At 42.9% G+C, this 16,719-nt stretch overlaps 1 protein-coding gene across 13 annotated transcripts in view; it reads right to left on the bottom strand.

Moving 5' to 3' along the window:
- The window catches only part of mef2cb (myocyte enhancer factor 2cb), a 74,659-nt gene that overhangs the window by 19,335 nt on the left and 38,605 nt on the right, over window positions 1-16,719 (bottom strand). For all 13 annotated transcript variants that reach the window (XM_056377133.1, XM_056377139.1, XM_056377141.1 and 10 more), the window contains one exon: window positions 12,492-12,695. In XM_056377133.1, the coding sequence (XP_056233108.1) occupies window positions 12,492-12,695 (204 nt within the window). The remainder of the gene's footprint in view (window positions 1-12,491; window positions 12,696-16,719) is intronic.

The following is a 16,719-nucleotide window of genomic DNA, read 5'->3' as shown; positions in this document are numbered from 1 at the left end:
CGAAGTGAGACAAAAGAGAAAGATTGGTGGAGAAAGTGGAAAGACACAGACAAATGCTATGACGCTACAAACTACTAGAGTGTGAACAGTCACCGCCACAGAGCGTGAGTACAGTAAATATTAGCGAGAAGAAGGAGACGAAAAAGTATGACGACAGAAAAGACTGCAAAAAAGCTGTGTATGCTTGCTTGGCTCAGTGTCTTTCTCTGTGGCCCCTTTGGAGGCTTGCTCCTAATTAAACTCCTTCTTCATGATGCTCCCTCATGACTCGACTTGTCACAGGGCCTGTGTGAAGCAGGCACAGCATAGACACGGCGTCCTACATACTTAGACGCCCGTCTCATCAGTACCCTTCAGCTAGGCTGGCCTGGACTGGGCTATAGAGGACTACAGTGAGCAAGGCTAAGTAAGGCAACCCTGGGCTAGATGGAGATAGTCAGATGCTATCTCAATGGCTACATTGTCTATTGCTTGGAGGTAAATATTTAAGTTCTCTGATGTTTTAATTGCAGGAAAATTGCAGGAAAAAAAACCTCCTTACATGTATTTCATAGTTTGGGGTGTGGGTGATCACTTCACGTAGCTGCTGAGTAAAACTGTGGAGGGTGTTTGGGTGTGAGTTTCTGGGTGGCCCCAGGGGGTCTGCTAGGGACAGCTGACGCCTGCCCAGAGCTCCTGCCATACCAGGATCCGTCTGCTCGGCATTCTGCCACCCCGCTCACCCTCTCTATCCCTCTATCCGTCTTTCTGCCCCCATATTTCTGTCTCAGTCTGGTGCTCAGTCTGTCTCTGTCTCCCTACCTCTGTCCCCTTCCCCTTATTTTCTGTAATACTAACGCGTCTCAACAGAAGCTGAGTCAAAACATTGTTGGCTTGATGGGTACATCTTTATTTCTGATAGGCTCGGGCTAGTTGATGGGTTGTGTTTGGAAAGCGCTTCATTGCTGACCATTCCCTTCTGCAGTTATCTTGGCAGTGGCTGAAGGGTATGACACATTCAATATTGTGTTTATGGCTATTGGCAACAGCCAGGCCAGTGAATGTTTCTCAGTGTCTTCAACCCAGTGGCTGACAGCATTGGTGCAAAAACCCTCTACAAAAACAACCAGTTTATAATAGGCCTTTTATATCTGCGGCAACACTGTATGGTCTTCAGAATACACTCACTATTGTAAGCAAAACCAAGACTTATGAAAGAAGATAGTATAGTGCTAAGGCACAAAGAGTTTCCCCCAATAAATTCAGCAGTTTATGGCTTTGCAGTATATTGCAGCAGTTGGTGGAAAACAAGTCGCTGACAGACAAGCACAATATAAAAGCATTAATAACTAGGCCACTTATGGTTAATCATGTTTGCTGTGTTGTTAAAATATAATAAAACGGCAGTCAAATGAACAGCTTTTTTCTAGCAGGATCTTGGCCTCTGTTTGTCACAATATTTAAAAGAGACAGACGGATTAATTTGACTATCAAAGACACTTGTTTAAGACATGAAATGTGCAGACCTGCTTTTGCAATGTGTGAGCATTTCCCCTGGTTGGGTATGACCACAGGGTGCACTTACAGTTTGCACTAGAGACTTTTCAGAAGCTGGTTTAGGATCCAAAAGTGAATCACCACGGAATTTAAAATTGCTCCCAAATAATCTTAAACATAATGTCATCCAAAGCTAGAGGCTGTGATAATTAAATAGCCTTTTTTTTTTTAAATTCACACAATGTAGAAAAGTACACACAATGGTCTTAATAATAACTTCCAAAACTAAGATTTAGATCATGATCATTTTGTGGTGAAAAGGTGACAAAAGGAGGTAAAGAGTGGAAACCCAAAGGACAACAGGGAGCTCCCTTGCTCTTACCAGTTGACAAACTCAATTTCATCAGAGCAGATTGGTAAGGAGTAATGTGGCTCAGTGTCAGTAGGGGTGAGGCAGCGGGGAGAAACATTGTCCCTTCCCATCACAAATAACAAGATGGAGGTAGTCTCAAAGTGGACCTGCTGTGGATTAAGACCCCCCAGCAACACTGTACAATAAGCACATTGGTGGCCTTGCTGGCAGCAGGGTTGGGATAACAGTATGTTTGAGATGTGCTCTCATTCTCCTTGTTTCTACTCATTTTTGCCTGTCTGCCTGGCTCTTTCTAACTTGCTCTCATTTTTTTTTTTTTTTTTTTGTCTCTCGCCCCTCACTCTCTCTGTCTCTCTCGCTCACTCTTTCTTTCTCTCTGCTGTTCAGAGTGGAGGGAACATCAGAGGGATCAGCCTGGCTTAGCTTATTAGAAGCAGATGGCAGACCAAAGGCAAGAAGGCCACAGTTTCATGAAGCGTGGTTTGAACATGCCAGGACCATGTCGAGGGGCATGCCCATGGATGACGGCTACACGGTGTGTGCGAGAGTGTGTATCTGTATGAGAAAGCATTTGGGGGTTGTGGGTGGGGGGGTTGGTTGATTTTGTAGGTTACCAATCTGAGGAATGGGACCTCCAAATCACAGTCTGTCTCTGCCTCCTTTTTTTTTTTTCAGTCATCATCTGTGCATCCCAATGCACTGGTTGAGGCAACATTTGAAAAACTATTGCATCAATGACTTCTCGGTGATTTGGTGGCTTTGAGGCCCCATACTCCTGGTGCCCTGCTGCACTATAATCAGGAATCAAAAGCTGGCGTCTGGGATCAATCATCCCTGTGTAAAGTGGTCGTGTGTTCTGGAATCGCACTGGCTAACTGTAATTACTATCTGTCTAGGGATTACTCGATTGACTAAACATTTTAAAAAAAAAAAGGGAGTGAGAAATAGAGCAAAAATAGAGAAAAGTGTTAGTGTAAGTGAGAGAGACGGGAAGAGAGGGTGCACAACAAGGTGCCTCCACATTTCTCCAAACTGTGGCATGGTGGCGGTAAATGTGCTAAAATCACCATTACGAAGAGCCCACTGCAGACGAGAGCCCACTCACAGACAGGCAGTCTTAGCTAGCCAGTACACAGCACAATACCAGATGGTGCAGTGTTTCCCATATGGAAGAGACACACACTAAGCACATGTCAGAATCCAACACTGTTTGCTACAGCAGCATCCCAGCCCTGGGAACAAAGTGGTCATTCAGACTAGTCACTACACTGTATAATTACCCAGATAGACATTATCAGACACAATGCCAGCTCAGTGAAACTGGATAAAGAGGGCACTTATGTCTGCGGCCCCAACCTTCCCATCTTTCATCCCGTCTACACTCCAGTTGCATAATACGTCTCTATTAAAATGAGAGAAATGGGAATTTGTCTTTATGTGTTTCTGATTCAACATTATAATCAATTTGCCAAGGCTGAATTGTGTGTGGAAAACATCGTTGCTTTACTTGTTCCATACAATGTAATGCCATATAAGCTGTTTATGTAATGTCACACATGTCACTGTGTGGCTGCACTGTGACATTATCAATAAAGCTTTTAGTTAGATACTTAAAGCTATCATCAGACAGGAACCGTGTAGCCTCGGCTAAATGACTCCAGTTCTTTGAGGGCGGCAATGGGTTAAACTTCAAGTCCCCCTCCAGCCACCTTCTATTCCTTCTTTGTCCCCGCACGAATCGTCACTTATCGTCTTTTGTCTCTCTGTCTCTTATCGCGTGGTGCCACGGCAGGAAAAGGGAGCCTGAGGGAGGCCTTGAGTAACAATGACCAGCCGGGTGACCTCTATACTGTGACCTTGAGTTTCCACACCCTGCCCAAAGCAGCAATCATGGGCGGGGGGGGGGGCTCCAGGCAGGGCAGGGAATGCCATCTATAAAAATAGATCTTCATTATTCTGAATTTTCCACAAATAGTTTCAAAGAACAAGGCATCATTTCATCTTAATGGCTGGCGTGAATTGTTTTGGGCTGTGTAGTGGAAAAGCATTGCCTTTTGGCAGCGTGGCCTCAGAAGTGGCCTGCCTTTTTCACCGCTCCACACCACAGGGACCACATATTGGCACATTTCAAACAGTCTATTTTTAAAACCTCCCTTTTGTTGTTGTGTGACTACCTCAGACTTCCGCTTCAGTATACTGACCTTAAAAAAAAAAAAAAACACCTCCGACAGAGATCCAAGTGCTACTTAGTTTCTTGTCTGAGGTTCTGCTTTTCTGGGTAGTGGGCGTTTGATGTGGAATAAAATGCTGAGCCTGTAGATCATATACATTATCTGTCATCTTGTTTTAAAAAGTCTTAAAAAGTGGAAGAGGCATATAGTCTATAAAATATGAACTCAGTTAACTTGCTCTCTTTATGTCTAAGGCTGGCGCCGCAGACAGATGTGTTCCAGTGTGCCAGCTTAAAACTTAGAGCAGACGCGTACGGTTCAGCTGTGTGAGTAGACTAACTTGGTCGTGTGAGGGTGACACCTCTCAGGGTTAACTACTTGTATCATAGGAAGACCTGTTGAATAAAATCCACTTAATCCTACTGACATCAATAATTTAACTTTCCAGAAATTTATTTTCCCTGAAAAAAGTAGAAAATAACCAGTCAAGAAGCTTCTGTTTGGAAAAGTGTCAGGGGAGAAAAACAAGTGAAATAATATGAGACTTCTTTATCCAAGGGATCAAATGTTTATAGGCGCTGCAGGGTCTCACACTGATGGTCTTATGCATGTGGTCGCCGAGGGCAACTCTTCATGGTCGATCTTCAGAAAGAGAGAGAGAGAAAGGGAGAGGGACGGAGGCTGAATGAATACCCTGACAATTCGCTTACTCACTCCTCTGTTTCAAAAACAACCCCCACTCACCCTGTTTCAGGCACAAGGAAGTGGTGGTGGTGGGGGGGGGGTGAAAGAGGGAGAGACAGAGAAAGGGAGAGAGAGAGAGAGATTCCAAACCTATTCTTCTACCCTCTCCCAGCGAGGACCGCCAGCTAGGGAACTATTTTTAGCTTCACCACAGACTATTTTTAGACCACTACCACTTTTTGAGGCATTTATTAGAAAAAGAGTACATCAAATACAAGATGATGGAAGTGGTTGTTTTGGGGATGGTGCTTTATTTTGACCATCTAACAAACTAGGTTTTATGTGGTGAGTTCAGTACATGTTGCCAATTATGCAGAAGTGTGAGGGAAATATAGTGGCAAAAAGTGAATACAGAAACCATGTACCACTATTTCTCACTTTTTTTGCTCTCTGCTTTTTGTCTTATCACCTTTTTCTATGCGTTAGAACAAACACTTTTTCCATATGAAGCTTCAAATCCAAACCGAAGACGAAAGAGCGGGGTGTAGACAGGAAGAGGAGGAGGACAAAGGCATGTCTCTGTTGGTGAAAGTCATGACACTTTGAACACCAGAAAGATGTTTCACATGTGGAGTGGCTCCAGACCACTTCACTTTTTGGCCACTTTATTGTGTTGTTGATTTAATTGTAAACAGCTCAAGTTGACATTGTTGCCAAACAATCTACACTCAATAACTCATAATGACCAAGTGAAAACGTGTTTTTAGAAATTTATAAAAAATTCAAAACTGAAATCTCTCAATCACAAAAGTATTCAGACCCTTAATTCAGTACCTTGTAGGAGCCCCTTTCGTAGCGTTTACAACTTCAGCCCCGGTCTAATCTTGTGCACTCTGGAGCAGGTTTTCTTTAAGGACCTCTTTGTATTTGGCTGCATTCATCCTTCCCTCAATTCTGACCAGTCCCCCTGTCTCTGCCGCTGAGAAGCCCCCCCAAAGCATGATGCTGCCGCCATCATGGTTCACTGTAAAGATGGTATTAGCCAGGTTCTCACGTCTCTGCAGAAGACATCTGCAGCTCTGTTAGAGTGACTGTTGGGTTTTTTGGTCATATCCCCTCACCAAGGCCCTTCTTGTCCAGTTTCTCACTTTGGCTGGACAGCCAACTCCAGGAAGAGTCGTGGTGGTTCCAAACTTCTTGCATTTCGCAATTATTGAGGCCACTGTGCTCCTGGGAACATTTAAAGCTTCAGAAATGGATTTATACCCTTGCCCTGATCTATGCCTCGCCACAATTTTATTGCAGAGGTCTACGGAGAGTTCCCTGGACTTCATGGCTTGGGTTTTGTCCTGACATGCAGTGTGAATTGTGAGACCTTATAAGACATTTCAACTTTTTGATTTTTACTACATTTGCAAAAATTTCTAAAAGCATGCTTTCACTTTATCATTACGGGTTTTTTAAGTGTAGATTGATGACATTTCTAATCGATGTAAATTTAAATGTACAACACAATAGAGTGTGGAAAAAGTTAAGGGGTCTGAATATTTTGTCGCTGTATATGATATGTAGCTAGTTTATTTTTTCCACCAACCTTAAAGCTTGTTTGTAACTCTGTGAAAGACTTCCACTGTTGTTAACACTGTCAATGGAAAGTATGAACTGAAGATGTGTGTGTGAAAAGTTATTGATAGTGGTACAATTTCTCTCGCTCACTCTTCAACATGTAATTAACATACTCAACCCCATATAATGACATCTTTTTTTTCTTTTCTTTTTTTGACGATGTGCTGTATCATGTACGTGGGTTGTCATCAGTCTTTGTTTTAACAAACTGCTGTACTGTTAGCTTGCCAATGTCACAAGGTTAATTTACTTAGTCAGTCAAAGCAGCTTCAGACCTTAATCCTCAGCTCACAAGGAAAAACAAGCCATGTTGCCGATCTCTCTCTTCACTAGTAAACACTGAGGCACTGTGATTGCCGTGGCAACCCCACCCCCTTCCTCCACCCCATGTTACACCACATGTACCCTATCCAAAAAACCTCAAAACGACTCCACGTGAAATTACTGTGGACAACTGTAGGACAGGAGATATGATATGACTCCCTTATTTCTCTTGGATGCAAACGCATGTAAAAGTCAAAGAGGATAAATTAGTGAAGGCATTCAAGCCGGAGTAATTATACAGCCTTTGAGAGGCATGAGAAGAAGTCATTCAGTGAGCTGATCAACACAGAAAACTCCTTAAGGCTAATGTTCTCCATGCTGTTTAGAAACCAAATAAGCATATAGAATAGCACACATGCTGGAAAATATTTTCACAAGAGCGAGGCAGAACATTAGCACACTGGCACTTCAGAGAGGGAGATCACATGTCCTGTTGACTTGCAAGAATTTTATGAGAAAGCAGAAAAAACAGCATTTAACTGAATAAAGAGGGACATTTTTAAGGTAAATGACAGTGAAATCAACCAAATTAGTCTTTGTAGAATTTAGAATGTGTGGAAAATCAAGGTTTTTTGCCAAATGAAACAACATTGTGAAAGGCTTGCAGTGACCCCCCCCCCCCCACACACACACACACACACACACACACACTTTCCCTTCCTCTCGCACTCCCTCCCTCCCTCCCTTCCTCCCTCCCTCCAGTGGACTGTCACTGGGCTGAAATCACACCTGTGCTTCTCACACATCTCGGCACACGGGTGAAACATACGCAGGGTGAAACATGGTGAGGGAGCTTTGCTGAATCTCATTAGCCAAGCGGGTAGTCATTAACAGAATGACCTTTGGAAATAATTACCAGCCTTCCTCCCTCCATCCCTCTTTCCCTCCCTCCTTCTCTTCTCGCACTCATCCATCCCTCTGTCCCTCCCCTTCCCCCTCTCATTCAGTAGTTCCTTCTAGGTGAGGACAGAGGGAGAGAGAGGAGAGGAGAAGGGAGAGGAACGAGATGAGGATAGGTGGGGAGGCAGGTCCCTGCTGCTGCTGCTGTTTAAGATTACAGGGTGAGCTGAACTTTGAGATTAGGTTAATCTGCTGGAAATGGGATTGGCCAACGGCCTTTCTTCTGGTTGGTAGGCAAGTAGGCAGGTCAGTACCAAGAGCCATGTGCCATTCCATGTGATACTTGAGCCAATGGCATCAGCGTGTGCTGTGCCGACTGAGGTCATCACAATGCCGTCAGCTCTGCAGGGCTCAAACCAATTGTCACCATGCATGTATACGCGCATGCACCCATGCAGTGCAGCCAACACACACTTACACGGGCCACTTTTGTGTGTGTGCACGTAAGCGCAATAGCTTATAGCGTATATGCATATACACACAAACCTTCTAGCATCTTTGTCTCCTTACAGTCCGTTATATCCACGTTATATCCAGGCATTGCGGGGATATAGCTCCCTATCACAGCTCGCTCGCTAACCCTTTAGTTGTTTCACAAACCTGTGTTCTTTGTTTCAACAGAGGGGAAAACAAACACATTGTGGAACAGGGATTTGGCACAGCCCAAGTGTGTTGTTGGATTTGGGGCTGTTCAATCACAGCAAGAGCCAGCCAGCGCTGCTTAGGTTTGGGCTTGATCTGCCATCATCGGGAGGGGAAAGAAAGGACTCTTTCATGCGCTATTGCAATTAACAACCCCCATACTGGCATAATAAATCACCAATAAGAGCTCAAAGTGATTATTCTTAAACAGGAATAAAAAAAAAGAGGAAAAAGGAGAGATGGATCTGTTCTCTTGTCATTTCCCAACACAGCTTCCCACTTCTCCTCTAACGCTGTTCACATGTCCAGGAAACCGGCCTGGCAGACACTGAGTATAGGAAATCTATCTGCGTGTTTGACTGTTTTATCTGGAGCCAGACTCAGAGTGTACTGTAGACCTGCCAGGACAACACACTTGGACCCCGCTTGGATATCCAGTGATGGTGGATCACTGGATGATCTGTTTTTGCTTTCATCAAGCCATGAGAACCGAGATGAGCTTAGATGTCTCTTTGAACAATTAGCATGAATTAAGAGGACCTTCCCACTTGTTTGTGTAACAGCTGATCACGCAGTGTAGTACATGTTTTATTACAGGGGGCTTCTGTGAGTTCAGGTATCCCACATGGCAATATGTGTGTGTCTTGAGATTGAATGGAAGCATTCAAAACATAAAAAAAAAAACATGTCCTCAGTTTGCATCGAAATTGTCACTGTATTTATCTGATTATTATGGGTGTCTGGGTGTCATGCATTGTGAATGTGACAATAATAACTAGCTGTTTTCAATTGGCAATGCTTCTTTTGTTTTACCACTTGTGCTCAGAGGAGGGTTAGCTTTGGTTCCTTGGTCTTTTGCTTTCACAGATATTTGTGGAAGTGTCATTCCCAGCTGAGACGGTTTTCAAGTGAGTCATCAAGACCTTCTTTACCACTCCTCTCTCTATATATATCTCTCTTTATCTGTCTCTTTCTGTCCCCCTCTTCCTGTCTCTTACATACATACACTAAATGACCCATACATAGATTCAACATAATGCAAAAAAATCCTATCTTAGAAATACCGTATGTTCAATGAAAAACTGGATGAAGAAAAAAAAAAAGAAAGACAGAAAAAGAGTGAGGGAGACAGAGAGAGAGAGAAAAGCCCTCCAGCCTCTTGTAAACATGCTGTAGCTAGAGAGGCTGTGCAACGCTCTCAGTGCCACTCTCTCAACAACGCTAATTATCAACCAAAGACATGCTAATTACATAGAGCTTTATTGCTAATGTAGCAGGCCTCTATGCCAGCCGCCCACACTCTGAGCTCCGCTCCCCTACCTCTGCCTCTCCTCCCACTACACCTTCAGGCACAGCAGAAACAGAGTAAGAGAGATGCATGCATTTCTGTGTACTTCTAAAGGCAAGAGCTTCTCTACAAATCTGAAATTAGATATGTCACATATTAGATGGCATATTTAAAGTTTTATTATTCCTTTGTGGGGGAACCTAGATTTTGTCGTCACCCCTAAATCCAGCCCTTCCTCTTGTTCTTGATCTCCGCCTCATCATCCTGCCATCTCAACAGGAAGTCCACTTCACTTCAAACCCCCCCCCCCCCCAACTAAACACACAATCACCCACCTTCCTGCACCTGTGACGTAGCCTAGCAGCGGCACACAAGGCCCGGCGGGAGACATCCAACTCCCCCTCTGTCCTATCCCCCCTGCTACCCCCTCCTCTCCGCACACCCTCCTCCCATCCATGCTAAACGTGCTAGTGTCAGCCCTGTGGCCAATCCCGTTAGCACGCCGCAGCTAAGGCTGAAGGCCCCTTCAGATCGATTTCCCCCACTGTGAGTCGCTCAGAGAATGCGGAGCCTGAGTCCTCCAGGGATCACAGTGTAGGTAGTGCTCCACAGCACTCTCCCCCACTAGGCTCTTTAGCGTCTTCCCCTGACACGGCTGTTTACACGTTAGCCATCCTCTGCTCTATAATGGAGACACAGTAAAAGAGGGAGCTTCAAAGCAGGCAGCTCTCGTCACAGGCACTTGCTGAAACATGTGACGGCTCTCTTCATGGGTTCAGCTGGGGCAGGGTAATACACTGACTGAAGGGTGGCTGAAGGGCTTGGTGCATAAAGGATACCAGTGCTTATAGGCACACTGGGAATATGAGTGGATGCTAAATGGGTTAATGTAAATGATATAATGCATAGAGGATTATTTTTTATCCCTTCTGATATACTTGCCTCAAACTAAACATTGGGCACACAGCGTAGATGTATATAGCTTTGCCGATTATGTAATGTTTTAGCGTAGAACAACATATTATAACTACGACAAAACTGATTTCATGTTGTTTTTCTTTTTAAAGAATCAGAGCTTAAAAAGTTACAGCCTTGATCACATTAATAAATTGAAAAAAAACAGCCCTAATAATATGAATTATACATGCTGTTTTGCAAAAGAGAATAAGTTGTTATGTTGTGTCTAGTGGATTTATTTTTGCTTCTAAATACTGTCCATGATAATGGACACAGTCCATTCTCTTTGTTTTCATCATTAAGGTTAGGCATATGTCGAGTGCTGCATCACTTGATGTATGGGCTACATTAACACACTACATATTTGACTGCACCAAATGGAAAATGCGATGGAGCAAAAGCAATAATGTCAATAGCAAATGTGTAGTTTGCAATATGTTGCAATACATTTATTTATGCTGTTTTTTTAAAACTATCAAATTTGATATGAAGGGAGTTGTAATTATATACATAGCATAAAGGAAGAAAATATTTTATGGCCACATTTCTCCACAAGTGCAACATATTTGATATCAATGTGTAAATTCAAATGGTTTGTAGTCAGGGGCAGAGTGCCATCTGGAATATGAGTATTCCCGGTGGGTCTGTCCACCCGTGGGCGGGCAACAAGCCCACCAACACCCATATGAAAAGATAAAAAACATGTCCTATGCTGTTTGATCCTGTGTTAGACTGGCCAGCCAGCTCGTATAGGTGTCTGTGTGTGTGTGTGTGTGTGTGTGTGTGGGGCAGGAAAATACTTTCATTACATCTCATTGGTCCCCACTTCTCTTTTGTTATATTCAGTCTTATTAAACCCTGAGCTGATGATGACAAACTTATAGTGTTTTGCATAAATTTTGACCAAGTTGACCTAACAAATTAACATCATGCTGCCATCAGGTGCCGAGCATGCATAAACAATAAAAACAAGGAGGTACTGTACATATGGACACAGCTGAGGTTTTGTGTGACCTCTAAGCTGCAAAAAAAAACCTGTATCTGTCTTACCACATATACTGCAAAACTTAATTCTAAAATTTCTAAAACTATGTCTAATAATTGTTCCACTTGTGTTAATATTGTGTCTGAATCATGAAATATATATAAAAAAACAGGCAAACATTAATGATATGTGGACAGCATCTAGAATGTTCAATATGATGTAATATGGATTTGCATATTTAACAAGCAAAGAGAGAATACTTAATATACAGTGACATTTTTCATACATTTGATACCATTTATTCCTTCAATATTACTTTGTGTCACAGGTGCAGTTTAATCAGCAAGCAGCAGCTTGGCGTGATTGTAAATGTAGGTGCGCAAGAGAAAGGGATAGACTCTGCATGAATGCGTGCATGTCTGTGTGTGTGGCCCACCAGGTTTGTCAGAGCTCCAGTGTGAATGTTACATAACAGGTTCATGTTGAGAGCTTAAGGATCCTGGAGGGTGCCAGCGTCATTTCCTGCTTTATCTACCTGCCTACTGGCTGGCCTGACAGCGCTGTTTAACATCGCCTTGAGCCACACTAGCGACATGTGTCCAAAGCAAGTCAGATCAACATCCTCCTCTAAGAGGCACATCAATGGTGACAAGACACCAAAGGGCAGAGGCTGGTGATTACACACCACAGGGGACGGTCTGAAAGGCCCAAATCAATGTAGGCTACCTCTTTTATATTACAAAGTACACACAACACAATTTAATAAACATGTTTTCATGAAGCTAATGACATTCGGTGAGTCTTAAAATACTTTTTAGTTTTCTAAAAGTGACCTTGTGGAAGACCAACAAACTATGAAGGCAATTATTTCATACACCATGCTAGGTGTGAAGACCAAAAGAGAGAAGTAAGGGTTGCTGAATGAGTCACCAATGCTGTAAGCATCTGTCTGCTTGTGCGTTTCTGTGTGTTTGCATGAGTGTTTGTGTTGCTGTGCATGCATGTGTGCTCCAGTGCATCTGTGTGCGCATGCATGTGTGCCGTTTGTGTTTTCTCGTAACTTACCTCCACAATATCGGAGTTGGTCCTGCTCTCATGGGGCTCGTTGTACTCGGTGTATTTAAGCAGGACCTTGTCCATGTCTGTGCTGGCATACTGGAACAGCTTGTTGGTGCTGTTGAAGATGATCAGGGCAATCTCACAGTCACACAGCACACTCAGCTCATACGCCTTCTTCATCAGGCCAAACTTTCGCTTTGTAAATGTCACCTAGGAAAAAGAAACAAAAAATAGCGGATAAAGATTAGCAGAGGTAATAAATGAGATTTATGTTCACGCATGAATTTTCAGTAGCACCCTTATAATCAAATCATCCTGATTGACCTGAGTTGTGGTAATCATTTAACTACGACAGAAAAATCCCCTCACCCTACTCTAACTCACTCTGTACTGAGGGAAATAAATAGAAATCTGACATAATAACTTTTCCTCTTTAAAATGAGCAGTTCTCAGGAAAACAGTATTAAAGGAAAGTGATGTCTGCTGAAGGTTCAACACCAGCTGACTGTAACAGTCCCTCCACTATACCAGGAAAAAAAAAAAAGAAGCTGGGCTTGCATTTAAGGAACTGAAAATACTCTGTCTCAGACAGATAACGGTAAAGAAGATCAGTTATTGCTTGTACATCAAAGCGTGCAGAGGTTCATCATGGAACATATGTCAGGTTAAATCGTCCCTTTCAAATGGTTTGCACAACAGAAATGCACATACCTATAACTATTTTAATCTTTAAAAAACTGCTGAGACACACACATTTCTCATAGTGATATTAACCCACATTGTCCTGCTGCCCAATTAACTGCCTCTCATAGTGAACAACAAGCCATTGATATAAATAACGGATGGGTTCCCTGACTGTGCTTCAAGTTGTTTGTGAGCGCTCAAATAGTGACAACGAGCTCAACATAAACCACAAAAAGTGTCCCCTGTAATGCGGCCTTTTTTTTTTCTCTCACTCTCTCTCTCTGTGTTTGGTGCAAGTGAGGCCCAAGACCTTTAATAAGACAGGCATACAAGTGCCCACATTGTCAAAATAGAACAGCCTCTATTCCTCTATTGTTTGGATCAAAACTAGAGCAGTGAAAGTGAGTTAATTCCAGTGAGCTGCACCTGGTTTCTTTTCCAAGCCATGTGTGCAAGCTCTTTGGCTGTATGGGAAAAAAAGAGAAAATGTGCCTCTGCCAGCTTCCCTCTCTAAGCAACACTGCTTTTTTTTAAATGTATTTTATTTTTGTTTGTGACTGTGAGTATTATGTACATTGGAGATCTGTACTGACAAAGCTTTTTACCAAGAGGAAATACTGCCAGAACTGTGCCCAGCTGGTAGCTAATGATCTCGGTTTGTTGATTAACTGCATGTTTGTCTATTCTCTTCTGACACTTAAGTGGGCCAAAAACTACAGAATGAAAACTCTTTACTCTCAGCTCGACATGCACTGAATGCAATGATAAAGACAATAACTGTAGGCTATATGGACCGTTACAAACAAGAGATCTCTGTGTGTAGTAGATATAATGCATGAATAGATTTGTAGCATAAATCTATCATGCATTGCCCTTCACATTTTCTCTTTACAACTTCAAAACCTGAAAGAGGAGCTCAGGCTGAATGGATATTGATAGATAGTTTTGGATTACCTGAAATCATATCTTCCAGGATGCACCAGGGAAACTGAATATCATCAAACTATGCCTCACCTCCACCCTGTCTTTCTCTCTGTCGCCCTCTCGACTAAGAGTGCGTAAAACCTTGCACGAACTGCAGTATCCTGGACCAGCCCCCCCCCCTTTAAAAGTTTTAGAGTGATGTCACCGCGACATGCCAATCTGTCAGACAACTGAGGCTGAAACAAGAGACCCGTACGTAGTTCTGACTCCTGAAAACCCGGTGTGTGCAATGTCAGGTTCTGTACCTCGGCACAAACACTCATCTGATTCACCACCTGCATAAGGAGAAAAAGCTCCCCTGGGCTCTAAATACCATGCTGACATTTACACTGTGAAACTGAAATGTGAAAAAAAACAAGCCTTATTCTTAACGCTGTAAGATCAAAAGGCATCTTGTGACAATAAGATTAATTGTCATATCCGACCCACTCTGAAGTGTACCGCCCAAAACTGAAATGTAAGCACCTTAAAGGGGGTCTGCCAGCCGTACAGCAACAGAGCTACAGTACAAGTCGTACATGAGCAAGTATGTAAGATGACAGGACTGTAGGACATAAGGTCAAAGCAAACTATTCAGGAACAGGACATGTGGAGTGTTGTCTTCCCCTGGTGTTTTGATGCAAGGGGCACCAGGGGCAGACGCAGGACACAGCTAGCTCCCGGCCCAGCTCCGTTATCACCCACTCACTCAGTCACACACTCTGCTGGGGCCATTAATGTTTCAGAAGGTGGCACGTGGCACACACACTGGGTTGGCTGTGAGTCCCAGAGGTCCACATGCTGGCTCAGATCACTCACGTATTAGTGGACCACTCGCAAACAACCACACACACACACACACACACAACACACACACACACACACACACACACACACACACACACACACACACACAAACAAACAGTGCAGTGTAAGGTAATAAGCAACTTTTAAGATGAAGAAGAAGAAGAGTCCTTTATGAGCCAAATATGTTTTACACGGAAAAGTTTGACCTCTGCATTTTATCCATCCGTGAGCAGTGAACACACACACACACACACACACACACACCTGGAGCAGTGGGCAGCCACAGCTGCAGCACCCAGGAAGCAGTTGGGGGTGATGGGGGGGCGGGGGAATGGATCTTGCCCACATTTTCTCATGCCGGTCCAGGGAATCAAACCCATGACCATTTCATTACACTCATCCTCTCAAAATGTCAAAAAAAAAAGGAGCAGAATCAAATCAAAGTTGCCTTGAGCCTCACACTTTCAAAGAGGATCTGTGTATGCATTTTCCCACATATTATAATTCACACATAGACTGACTTGAAGAACACCACCGGCAGAGAATGAGTGTGATTACAAAAAGCCTTAACTGACCAAACAATAACACCTACATAAATCTCACACTGCACCCCCACATCTCAATCTGACACGTACAACCTGCTACCTCCAAATCGCATATATTACAAATGCTACGCACACACATCCATAAATACACAGGAACATATATACAGTACATGCCTGCTTGAACAACTACATACATTTAAAAGACAGTTGGCTTGCACATAAATGCTAACTTGATGGTGACAACATGATGTGGGATGTGCTAATTTGTACTGTGTCTCAGCTATGCAGGTCTTATGTGCAGTATTCAATTTCACTGATCAAGGCGAATCTGTAGTGACTTCATGGCCTCACATGATGCCATCATGTGACCCTTTCAGCCCATCAACATTCATGCTGGTGATGTCACCACTGGCCTTTCCTGTGCAAGCTCAAAACAGCTCTCTCGGCCCACACAGAGAGCTGTAAACTAAAACTGGTGCGCTTTTGAGGAGATACTGCGCTGCACTCTGAGTGGGTAAAAACAGATGCTATGAATGGTACACGTGATCTAAAAACATAGAATATCTGAATAGAAAAACACGAATGATAAGGAAAGAGAAAGTTTCTCGTTACTGAAAAGCTTATAGTTTCTAATTTTAATTTTTTCAAGCACCTACAGTGTAATTGTGATGTTTGTGTATAGCTGCTGGATTAAATTGAACAATACCAAATTCTTTCTCACTGAGTGAGGCCCTGTCCTTGTTGTTAAACCAAAGAAACCCACTGTAAATCACATATGTCAGTGTGGGTACACTCTTTCTTTCTTTGGTCAGTGGGTGCTGTTAGACACACAGAGAGCATGAGAGCACACACACACACACATAGACACTTTATTTGACCATTTTTGGTTATTGAGGTAAAGACTAAATCGTGGTATAATGGGACACTTAAACTCTCAAACTATCATTTTATGCTTCTAGAACAGTGTATGAATTTTTGTTCTGCATCTACTACAACGAAAAATAAATCATTTAAAAAAATTGGCCTGACTACCTCAGTCTCCTTGAATATTTGTGCATAGAAATGTCTATTAAAACCAAATTTTACAACAAAAACTTAACCTTCTAAGAAATTACTCAATTATGGAAAAGCTCATGGCCATAATAAGTAAGCAACATTTGTGATTCTTTCTTCAACTCTGTGAAGGAGAACAAAATACCCTTCCATAACCCCTGCGGGCATGTTATCTAGTACAA

Source organism: Seriola aureovittata, chromosome 5, assembly GCF_021018895.1.
Source record: "Seriola aureovittata isolate HTS-2021-v1 ecotype China chromosome 5, ASM2101889v1, whole genome shotgun sequence".
Taxonomy (NCBI): Eukaryota; Metazoa; Chordata; class Actinopteri; order Carangiformes; family Carangidae; genus Seriola; species Seriola aureovittata.
Note: the sequence above shows the minus strand (reverse complement) of the source record. Positions and strands in the feature narration are given on the sequence as shown.